The 12,664-nt window shown below is 39.9% G+C and overlaps 1 protein-coding gene across 2 annotated transcripts in view; it reads right to left on the bottom strand.

The window, feature by feature from the left end:
* mgat5b (mannosyl (alpha-1,6-)-glycoprotein beta-1,6-N-acetyl-glucosaminyltransferase, isozyme B) overlaps positions 1 to 12,664 on the bottom strand; it is a 161,068-nt gene that overhangs the window by 135,907 nt on the left and 12,497 nt on the right. For both annotated transcript variants that reach the window (XM_023954032.1, XM_023954031.1), the window contains exon 2: positions 12,358 to 12,470. In XM_023954032.1, coding sequence (XP_023809800.1) covers positions 12,358 to 12,470 — 113 coding nt within the window. The remainder of the gene's footprint in view (positions 1 to 12,357; positions 12,471 to 12,664) is intronic.

The raw sequence follows: 12,664 nt of genomic DNA, 5'->3' as shown, positions 1-12,664 counted from the left end.
CTTACCAAGTATTCGTATTCCAAGATAAAAGATTCTGTCACTGAAACACAAAGTCAAACTAAGATTATTTTTCTGAAACACTTTCAGGATATTTTTTTCTTGCAAGACAGAAAATAAGATTTTTGTTGTTGAAACAAGGCTCCTGTTAAATTTGTGTATTCTAGTTACATTTTTGCTTGCAAAAAACTCAACACGTCATAAAGTTGTGTTGCTTGCTGTTCCACTGTCACTCTAATCCAGATGGTTCCTTCTGTCCTCTGGATGGCGTCTATCCTGCAGCTCACAACACTAGCTGCGTTTCCATCGACCAAGAAATTGTGCAAATTGGATTTGTGATAGTAAATTCTCCAATGGAAACACAAAAGTCGTTGCGCTTGGAGTAGGTGGTTTTTGAGGCGTTGGGATTGAGACAACAGTAACACGGTGACTGTAAAAAGTACTATTATGACCTTAATGGCTAAGAGAACTGCATTCTTGTGAAAGGACTTTTTTCGTTTCTGCTTTAAATTCTTAAAGAGTCTTGGTCAGTGTGCTTTTCATTCATTTAAACCTAAAGACTTGATGTGTTGATCATCACTGCAATGTAAATGGAAAGAGCTTCTGTGGCCTTTTGCTGCTAAGATTAGATATTTATTTATGGCGTGCTCTGATCCCACACAGCCGGCTTCTGTGCAATTCTTCTCAAATGTTCCTTGGCAGAAGTAAAAGCTTTCGTTTTTTTAATTCAACGAGTTTCAGAAAACCAGCTCTTATACTTTTAAGATTCCTTCAACAAACCGTTCTGTGACAATAATAATATTTTTTTAGTTTTTATTCTTTTAACAAACAGGGGGTAAACTGCACGGGAATTTACACGTCCAATTCAACCAGTCCATGTATGTGTGATAATGTATGAACTGCAAGACACGCCTGTGCTCCCCTTTGTGACCCTCCACGGGCCCAGATAACCCAAAAACTCCATAAATATACTTATTTGTCCATCACAACCCAATTTTCTATGATATCCATCTGACATTTTTGGGATGCTCAACAACTATCTGGTAAAAAAAACCTTCCAGGTACTTCTGTCCTGAATTCAGAAGCAACTGAGAAACACATGTAAGGTAAGACACCATCTCAACTTGGCTTTGGTGTGGCTTTTGGGCTGAATCAACCATCACCAGGACAGAAAGCAGGTGGTCAGGTTGTTCTATTAATGAAGATCAGCAAAAGGGAAGCGAACTCACTTCAGTGTGACGCCATCAGGACTTGGAAAAATAACCGCCTTATGTCGGGGGAAATGATGTGCCGGCAGCCTGCACACAGAGCTTGATGCAGGCCAGGTAAATGAGAAAGAATATTGCTTCAGGATAACCTTCGTGTCTCCATAACTGTAATATATGTGTTGTGGAGACGTGTCTCCTTTGGCGCAGGGTGAAAGTACTTAACTCGGAACAACGGCCCTCCTTACGTGGAAATTGGATGGGTTTCTTCATTAAAACGTCTTTCCTTCAGAAATGGGCTGCAGATGTCAATCGGCTGAAGTTTGGATGATTTAGGATGATTAGTCGAGCCAATTGAGGAAAGTCTTTAAAATGGCTGACATGAAATGACAACAAAAATGCACTAATGTGTTTTTATTTCCTCACACACTTTAGGTATTAGAGTCTTTTCTTGTGACAAATATCATTTTCTGGTGAATGCAACACCTGTGGGTCTAAAAAATAAGGCATTCCAGCCCAACACACTGTTGTTATTGTAACTTGTCAGTCGATAAATATTCCAGTAATAATAATTAAAAAATATAATATGCCAGGATATTTTCCTTTTATTTTCTTAATTTTGCATTTTAATTTTAAAACCCTTTATTGTGACCTTTGTACAATAGAGTGAAGGTTACTTGTCAATAAAGTTAAAAAGTAGACAATTAAAAGTATGTTTACCTTTTTAAACCTGAACCATAGAAAGGGATCAAAATAGTTGGATCCTTAAATTACATTATGATCTATGGAATTCTAGTATTTGGTATTTGTGCAGCAAGTATTCAGTTTTATAATAAAAGTCACAAGAACGAAAATATGGCAAAATATTTATTTTATGTTTAATATAGAAAAAATGGACTTTTTTTTGTTTTGCGCACCTGAACAATTGTTTGTAGCCGTTAAAGATCCCACTGTGTTATTGCAGCGTTTTGTTTGTTCCGTCTGGCCATCAGCAGCTTCTTTGACATTTCAGTCTTATTGTAGCCTCACTGTCAGTCTGTCAGTCGTGGCCACAAGGGGGCCCAGGTCTGGGTGTCCCTTCTCTGGTCCCCAGCCCCGATAAAATATGCTGAATATGCTGATAAGTGAAAGCTGATTGGCTGTGGCGGCCCCTGAAGGGAAATGCTGGAAGGTGAACAATTTTTATTGATATTTGGTGGGATTCTCTACTGGACATCAGACCAAACCAGCCCAACAACCCAAAAACCAATTCAATCTAGTCCAAGTAGTGAATCACGACTGCAGTCAAGTCTGAAGCTAAAGCAGCTACAGGCGGCGAAAAGACCAACAGCACCCAGAAGGACCCTGGGAGGACTCCAACAGGAGGTGAGTGCGTGCTGCAGTACTGAGGGCGTGGCTTCACAGCCAGCCCAGGGCACACCTGCACCCCAACCACACACCCCGACTGCTACAGGGGGCAGGAGGAGCACCAACCTCAGGCTGCAGGACAGAGAGACAAGGAGATCCAGGTCCTTAAGGACAGCAAGGTCCCCCAGGTCCTGGGGTCACCAAGCCAAAGAGAAATAAACAAAAAAGGGGGGGGGGGGGGGCTGCAAGTGTCCTGAGGGGGTTCAGAGGGACACGTATCAAAACATTTACAAAAGAAAAGTTGCAAAATGCTAAAAGGAACTGAAAAACACATTAAAGAAAGCGAATCTAATTTTAAAGAAGATGTCATTTAATGTCAATAAACATGATATTTTAACCCTTTTTGGTTCATTTTGGTTGAATGTGGTAAAAATGTGAAGTTTTAGGACCAAAATAAACTATATATATTTAAATATATATAAATATATATATTTACACTTTTGGTTTTTTTGCCTTATTTTGCTAAACTTTCATGATAACTCTCACTTTACATTTCCATATCTTTTCATTTTTAGTGCTTTTGCAAAGACTCTGTTTTTTAATTTCTTTTTTCTGCCAGATTCCGTTTATCAAGTGAATATTGTGGCTTTTGGAATTTCTTTTCTATCTTCTCCTTTCCATCCTTTTAAAGTAAGAAATAAAATATTTTCATCATTAAACTTTCTCCAATGTTTTCTGCCTCTTTACTTTAATGTGCGACAAAACAAAACAATAAAAAAGGTGTTTCGAGAAAAATAAACTGAAGAAAACAACAATTGAAATGAAATGATGAAATCCAAAAGTCTCCTAAATATGTTCACATTTATCTTATTTAAGTATTTATTCATCTCAAAAACCTTCCCTAATAAAATCATTTTCTAATATTGACCATAAAAGATCCCAGCGTTTACACACAGACACCCAGGTATGAAAGCTGACACATGCAAACTCCCTCACACACTTAACAAGCACTTCATTTCCGGGTAGATACTTGATAGAGTTCTCCTGAGAGGTTTAGAAAGGCGAATTCCCACACAGAGACGCAGCGCTCCCTCACGCTCACGCCACGGGCTTCAACTGCGCTGATAAAGTGGCTCCATGAGAGCCTCCCCAGCTGCATCCTGCAGCAGCGACATGAAGGAGATTGCCACGCCAGATTTGTCTGACATGAAGCAATGGGAACAAAACATAACTGCAGGGAACCGACCTGGAAGATGAACGTCCAGAGCGGAAGGACAAGGACATTCTGTGGCTCTGATGTGCTTTGCTGCTACTGTTCAACACTCATGTACGTTTTGGTCACAATTCTGACTAAATCTCTAATTATTTGACCTTTTAGGTGTTTAGTCAAAGCATTTAGTGCAGATTTATATTGTTTTTTTTGCAGTTTTACTTTTCACTAATTCTCAGGATTATTTTTAAATCTTCAGCTTAAAGGTTTTAAAGACTTATTGTGTTTTTTCAGCTTCGTTTCTTTTACACATGAAGCCGAATTGCATCCGAGTGTTCACCTCATCTCCCCCACATCCACGATCCCGTCTGATCCTCTCCACCCGTCGGGCTGTCGTGGCAGAAAGCCACTTCGGCGTTTTCTAATCTCCGTGTCGACGTCTCCCCTCTGTTCGCCTGCAGCAGGACCCTTTTCTACAGATGCTACAAAAGCTACGGAGACGCTCCAGTTGTGCTCCGTAACAAGCCTTTCACGCCGTGGGATCATGCACCGAGTGGGGATGCGTGCGCGGAGATGAAGGGCGAGTGTTTGTGTGGGAGGATGCATGAGCATATGAAATGATTTAAAACTGAAAAAAAAAATGTTTTTTTTTGTTGTTGTTAGAAGGATTAACTGAACATATATGTGGGTTGTTAAATATTGAAATGGAATTATACGTTATGCTTTCAAGTTTTCTCAAAAGCAAAAATAGATTCCATTCAATAGTCAGATCTAATTCACTGAAACGAAAATGTATGTATCTTAAATCAATAAAGAAAATATTGACCCGGTTTTGCCTCACAGCCAACAGTTGTTGCAAAAGTGTATCACTGTATTCTTGACTCATGAGAAAAAACCATCAGAAGCTACTAATGCAACTTTTTCCACCTACTGTGTAGAAGGGCTGTGTAGGAAAAAAATAAATATTGTGACACGTCTTTTGACGATACTTGATTTAAAATGCTGCCAAGACTATTTAATTTAATATTATATAACTGGACTTAACTTTCTATGAAGGTTTGAACTTTGAGAGCTTAAACGACAGAAAGGTGGAAAATGTTTATGCGTGTCTGAGAAAAGTGGTAGTGAGGAGTTTTACAGCCTGAAAACATCTAGAATTACTTTAAACAATAAAGATAACTATACATACTGAGTTATGTATAGAACAAAACTCAGTTTTTTCATGTTTGCTTTTGTTACTTCCATTGTAAGACGTGGATCAAAACTTTAAAAAACAAATATGAGCCATGCTTTGCTGCACTAATTCTATTGAATAACAGACTTAAGACCTTCTAGAAATCTCTGGATACTAACCTCTCAGGCAGTTTTATCAGTGGGGAAAAAAACCACAAGCAATCTGTCTGTTATGAACACAATGAGGAATATTTTCTTGTCACCCAACTCTTTAATTTTCCCCACAGAACCCTGCTCCCCTCCATCTCCAGTCCTTGGATCGTGATGATTCACAGAGTCTGAGCCCAAAACCTTCCACTTTGAATCTTTAGCGGAGGCTGATAATCCACGGAAACGAGAGGTGGTGAAAAACCCAGCTAATACCCAACAAATCAGTGCTATCAGAGCGGCTCGCGCTGAGAAAGCAAAGCCCTACACAAATTTGAACGCCGCTGTGAGAAAACGACAGCCTGAACATACGAGTTGGAAAGTCTGCAGCACAATCTGGGATGAAATTCTGCTGATTTGGTTTATTTGAAGCGAAGCGACACGACGTCTTCAAGGCAACGTTAAATAACTTAAGAGAGAAAAGCAGAGGATCAGCGTTTGAACGGTGAAAAGCAGGTAACGGCTGTGCAGAGGCTCCGACGTGAAAACTCATAAAACTGAAATTAAAAAAAACAGGAACCAATTTAAGAAATGCCCTTTCCCCATTTTAAGAACGGCTTCTCAGAAAAAACAAAGACGGCTAGAACTCTATTTAAACAGAGATTTTTCTCCATGAGAATTCCAGACTCTGTGACATCATCACTGATCGATTCCCGGCTTGACCGACATGACTGACCGCCCAACCACCGCAGCGAGGCTCAGCGACGCCAGCACTGATGGAGGAAACGGTCGGAGAACAGATAAACCTTCAGCGGATTTCACAGCGGACGTGGATTTATGAGGAACTGAAGATCTCTCCGACGGTCCATAGAAAAGTGGGTAAGAAGACCCGCCCTCTGTATCAACATTCTCATCAAACGTTTATGCCGTGACCCCACAAAGAGGAAGAATACTTTCTACGTCAGAGCCAGAGGGATGCAAGGAAAGCGGTTGTGCGTCTGTTACCTTATAAGTACAGTTCCGTAATTTGAACCTCATGTTCTAGTTCTGATGAAACCATTGACTGTTTATGAACGTCCGTCTTCGCAAAAGTTCGGATGTTGTTTGTTTTCGTGGGTAAAATGCAAACATGCTGCCGAGGCCGTCATGAAATGGGTGGCGCCCACAAGGAGAGAAAGGCGGAGCCTCAGAGATCGAGTCGTCTTACTTCTAAGTAGGAAAATGAATGAGCTAGTATGCCAAAAATATATTATCATATGGATATAATTTACTCTCAAAGGCTTAAGAAAATAATAATATAGGACCTTTAAAAATGTAATTGTTCCATATTTTCAGAATTTTTCTTCTTTGGCAGAATTACCGTTTGTGGCTGAATGGATGGGCGGATAGATAATCTAGTTTAAACTCGAATCTGGTTTTTGTTGGGTTTGTTCAACAAATTATGTTCATCGTAGTTTCGGACAGAATCTAATCTGCAAACATTTTTATTTTTCCACAACTAAAGTGTGAGTCTTTATTAACTAAACAATTAATTAATCGACAAAATATTAAACAGCTGCAGATTTGACTCAGAATTGAACAGGATTTATCTACTTTTGTGAAGCCAAACCTGTAATAAGTCATGAGAAAACAAGAGCCTGACACTGTGAATGTAAAAATAGATTTGTATTCTGCTGTAGTTCATATTTGCAAAGACACTAAGTATTCAGGACTGGCAGTCCTCCAAGTCTGTTCCAGCACATTACTCCATTGTCTTCCTTGATGACCTCCCTCATATTTACTCTCTTGTATTCCTTCGGGATCTCACCTCCGACCGAAACCTCCGTCACACTTTAAGCACAAATCAAGCTGCGCAGTGAAGCTGTGCACACTGATGCCAAACACTTCTATTACCAGAAGAAACACAGAATATCTGAAGCAATCAATGTGCTGCAGGCAAGAAGAGGAAGAAAAGGAGAAAAATGGGCAAAAAAAAGAAGAAAAGATATAGTTTTTCTACAAGATAATTACCCAATCATACAGGTCCAATTCAGACGGTGACTCTAACAAAGAGTCTTTTTCTAGGCCTGTTATTTGACTCAGCTGGTGGTTCAGAGCTCACAGGGAGCCTCAAACTGGCAGACGGATCAGAACAAACAGGAGGAAAAAGAAAGTACAGTCAGAATTCTGACACCAGGAAAACAAAGAATAGACAAAAGAGAATCAAAACTGAACAAATTTGGTTTTACTGCCAAAATAATTGACTATTTTCACTTCAATTGACAAGTTTTGAATTCTGGTCAGCTTAAATTTTCCTAATTTTTTTAAATCGATTGTTAGTTTATTAAACAAAATTTTGACATATTTAGTAGGGCTGTCCCGATCTGATCACGTAGTTTTAGACTCGATTGGAATCGAATGTTGCCTCCTGATCAGGGATCAGACATTTATTTTATTATTATTTTGATCAGCACTTTCTATTACAAGTTATTACAAATAAATGACCTAGTGGAAGTCTATGTCTTATGAACAGATCACAACGTAAAGTGGAGCAGAATACAGCAGCAGTTTGAGCACAAAAACGGTTCGGTAACGTTAGCCGCATTTTCACAGAGTCTGGCTTCCGGGCTCAACGACTCTGATAACAAACGTTTGAAACTGACAGCAAGTGTCTCGATGAGTGTGTCCTAACACAAACAGCGACCTACAAAAACGTTTAAAAGAAAAAAACAAACGTTTTAATGGGAATTAAATGGAGAAACGGCAGTAAGACGGTTGCCAAGGGACCGTCTGCAAAGTGCAAACTCTGGAGAAAAAGTGATCCAAAACAAAACCGTTACTCATCGTCATATTCATGCTATATCAACAGTATCGGAAGTCATTTTATATATATGAACTACATTTGAGCAAAAATGTTAAATATTTCTGAAAATCTTGATGCTACAGTCAACAAACCTCCTCACATGACTAAATATTACCTATAATTTTACTACTTATTACTTCAATATTTTTCTACTTAATAGTTGCATTATTTTGAATTAAAGTGAACTGTTTAAGTGTTAAAATCCTAAAATAAATGTTTATAAAAATCGGGGAAAACCTGGATCTGTTCATTGAATTTGTTCATTTTTTAATTGTGTAATAAAAGTATTGAAACAGGACTTGGCATCGGGCCATAAAAAAAAAAGGTGTGGGTAAAAATAGTTTATTGGATGAATGTGAAGTAGTCTTTTTTATTATTTGCTGCTTTTTAAAATTTTATTTGCAGCAGCGTTTCTTTTAATTGCAGAGTTTTTTTTTTGTTTTTTTTGCAGTTACATCTTTTTTCCTGTCTTGGCCATGGTAAAAAAAAAAAAAAAGATTTAAGGGTCAATTTAGCTATTTTTAAGTAAAGATTGATTTGATCTATCATTTTTTAACCAAAAAAACAAACAAAAAAAGCCAAATAGAGAGAACAAAGAATGACTTTAAGCATATTTCTCTTTGTGGGAAAAGAAACTAAAGCTTTCAGGAAGGTGAACACTAAAGAACCATAAATGAAGCTCGTTCAGAGTGAAGATATTCTGGTCTGCTCACATGGTTTCTCTAAAATGACTTAAACAGAAGCAGGATGGTGGGTCTGCATGCGACCGCCGCCCGTGTGCGTGCGTGCGCCCGGCTGAGGTTCGTGCGCGCCGCCCTGCAGGAGGCGCGTGGAGGCTTAATGAAAGGGCCAGTTGTTCGGCGGGCCTGATTTTCCATCCAGCAGATGGATTGGCCTCTCGGTCTCTCTGGATTCAATCTTGTCGCCGCATTGCCGCCGTCGCCCCATTTAACAGCCAATTTCCAGCCGGCTCGTCACAAACACACCAAAAAGGAGCAACGGGAGCGAATGCCAGTAAGAGGACCACAGAAAGGAAGAGAGTGAAACAGAACACGAACGTCATCTTAGCTGTCTTTGTTCAGAGTCAAGCACCAAAACTGTTCACACACACACACAGTTCACCCCTGTGGAGAACTACATTTTCAGGATGGTTTGTAGCAAGATGCCTCCTGCTGTGGCAAAAAAAAGGCTGATTAATCAAATAAACTTTATTAAGAAACACAGACACATGCGGATGGATCCAAAATAATCTGCAGGACTGGAATATTCTGGAATGATAGCTTTCATCTTTCCGTCTCTCTTTGTTCACCTGTTCTCCGTGCCGTCTGTCAGACTGAACCACACGGCCATGATTCACGCCTGACACGCACGCCGGCTTGGTCTTTCCCGTGGTCGCCTGCCTACAATAACTGGACGAGCTTTCGCCGCTGCAGACCATACAGACGTGTGAAAAGGCCTCGAGGGATCACAGCAGATTAACTCGAAGATGAGCACGCCGCTCAGATGCAATGGAAATGATGTGACATTCAATCTTCACACCTCGCACCGCTGGAGACTAGACTGGAGCCTTGTCTGCTGCTCCACCGGTGGTCAATTCCCACTCAGGTCATGTGACACAGCTGGATCGTTTCTCTGATGCGATAGAAAAAGGCTTCGAGTTCAGGCAGCGTGCAGACGCACCAAACTGCATTTTAGCAACTTGTGCATCAAGTGTCCAACACATTGACTGTATGCGAGAACTGGACCAAGTGGGTGTGATGTCACCTTTAGAAAATGGATTACTTCTGGTTCCTACAAAATGTTTTCAAAGATATGCAGACGCCGCCATGATGGAGCCAGACGCTGGCAGTGAGCAGTGATCGGTCTGAGTAACAGTTCATCATTCATCTTCTAATTTGTTTAACCCTTTTGGGGTAACGGGGCTGCTGGAGCCTATCCTGACCACATGCGGGCGAAGGCAGGGAACATCCTGGACAGCATAAAGCATGTTTTTGGTCGGTGGGAGTAAGCCAGACTCCCCCGGAGAAAACCCATGCATGCACGGGCTTGAACCAGGGGCTTTCTTGCTGTGAGTCAAGAGCGCTAACCACTGCGGCACCATGCAGCCCATCGAAGGAATAGGTCTGAGTAATAGTTTCTATGGAAACCAGTCTCACCAATCTGGAGTGAGCTTGTTGGAAGGCCACACCCCTACCACCACATTTCTGTTGATCGTTTTGAATGTTGGACATGGGGGCCAGCAGGCTCCACCTACTTTTATAGAGGAATCTTATTGATTGAAAAAAAAAAACATGAAATAAAAAAGAGGATTATCAAGAAGATGTTAAAAAAGGTTTGAGAGCCAGAATGTTTCTTCTGACCAATAGAATGACAATAGAATGAGTAACAGCCGTTTATTTCTCTATAGAAGTCAATGGGATTTTGGCTTCTTGGAGCCACTTCCTGTTTGGAACACCAGGGAGGCGGAGTCACTCACTCCAGTTCTCTTATACACTAAAAAGGTACAGTAACACGTTTTATTACACTGTATCTGTGTGTAGATAAAGTTTTTTATCAAGTCTAGCAAACAAGTTAAAAATAAATGCACTTATGCTCCAGAATATTTCCCTTCATCTCTTATGTTATCATTTTTTAAATCTCAGAATTGATCAGAAAAAAATCCTCTCAGAGCAGTCAGACATAACACTAAAGTTAACACTGCTAATGAGCAGCTGTACTGGACTTTGTTCATTACTGGGTTCATTTTTGAATTTTTCAAAGTATTTTTAAATTGGGGTCAATCCTTTAATCAGCTAATATTTGGTATTTTGAGTACGTACGTAAATTGGAATTAATTAGCTTTTTTCCTTTTTTATCTTAATACAGTGAGCTACTATGTGGTCAAACTTGGAGTTACGTCAACAAACTTAAATTTCCCAAAAATCACTAAGATCTCAGTTTTCTGCATCTTACTGGGACTAGAGAACCATATCGTCATTCTGTAAACATTAGTCGTAGATTTGCTAGCTAGTAGCATAACCCACGAAGAATATGGTCGAAGCATATGTGTGGTTGAGGGACCGTCAGCCCTGTTTTATTACAAGGAAGCAAACCGAGATTACAGAGTATGAGAAGCTCTGAGAGAAAATCACACGGCAGGACTGGACGGTCGGTTTTTCTCTGTTTCTATTGAGATTATTAATAGATTTGGTACTGATGCTGAGTCGAGATTGGAGCAGGATAATGTTCAAGACTTCGGACATAATCAACTTTAAACCCCCCAAACGCCGTCAAAGATGAGGATTTATGCATTTGACAGAATATTGTGCCACCTCAACGTGCCACTTGTCAAACTCTTATTATACTGTAGATTGATTGATTGATTGATTGATTGATTGATTGATTGATCTAAACTGAGCCTGAGAACTCTGAACCTTTTGTTCCTGTTTGAACTTCAAACAACAAAAGTAATTTTGTGTTGGGGGGTTTTACTTTTTTATATAAAATCCCACTCTGATGAAATTCCAGTTTTTGGTGCTTTTAACATGTTCTTGTAGAGCTTTTCTAAAGATGGAGGACATATTTAAGGTAAATTAAGATGGTTGCATTTCTGAGTATTTCTTCATTTAAATCGCTGCGAAATTAAGAGCAGACAAAAAAATTGCTGTTTGAAAAAGATCTTATTGGTGGCGCACAAAATTTGCTCCCTGATCTGCTTAAACAAAGAGCTCTCAGCAACGGGTATGAGGAAGGGGGGGGTTATTCTGTTTTATTTCTGGAACAATTTAAGTTTGTAGTCAATATTTCGGGAGATGTTTCATTTCTTATTTGACATTTGTTTTTACTCTTGAACATAGTATTGCTTACACAGCATTAAATGAACGTGTTGAAGTTTGTTTTATTTGAAATGTATTTGCTAATATTTTTACTTTTACTGCCAAAGTAAGAGTTACTTATCGACCGTTCAGAATGCTACAAGTCAGTATCAGTGTCAGCTTTTGGGTCGATCACCAGCTTCAATGGCTTGAAGCGTCACACCAACAGCAGCTTCTGAGGCCTCCAGATCAGCTGTTCATGCCAGCTCTCAATTCCAGACTCATTACTAAAGGAGGCTGTTCATTGGCTTCCCAGAACAGGTTGGAGCTCACAGAGCCTGAAGCCATGGAGGCTACGGCTCAGGGAGCATCTGCTGGCTTTTTGGAGAAAAAATAATAATACTACCACGACACCTCAGAGTAAATACTTTATATTGCTTCAATTTTTCTATTTATATCTGAACTTTGATCTTTTTCGATGAGTCCTGTTGAATAATTTTGCATATCCTGAAGATTTACCAAATAAAATAAAAAGGTTAATATTTTCCTGTCAGTATCAGCCAAACGTTGCGACACGAACTGTGGGGAGTTGCAGTTTTTCGTGGAACGATCACAATGTTTAAAACACACAGCGGTCTTTACCTTCTGTCCGGATGGTGAAAGGAGAGTCTCCCAGTCTTTTGGCTGAAAACTGCCCCCCCAACGAGGTCATTAGAAAACACAGGCTGAAGAAGCCGACTCCCACCACAAATATCCTGAAAACAGACGGACAGCAGAAATTAGAAAAAAAGCAGTTCACTCAAACCTCTATGTAGCAGAAAAAGAGAGAAAAAGCTGACAGTTATGCAAGATAAGCATCAACATCATAGAACTGAGGGAGGGAGAGGGTTGCTATGGGACCGAATGAGTTAAAGGAGGGAAGAAAACACAAGCATCTGTTCCAGGAGGC

The sequence above is a fragment of the Oryzias latipes genome, chromosome 1 (genome assembly GCF_002234675.1).
Source record: "Oryzias latipes chromosome 1, ASM223467v1".
Lineage (NCBI taxonomy): Eukaryota > Metazoa > Chordata > Actinopteri > Beloniformes > Adrianichthyidae > Oryzias > Oryzias latipes.
This window is presented reverse-complemented; position numbering and strand designations above follow the sequence as displayed.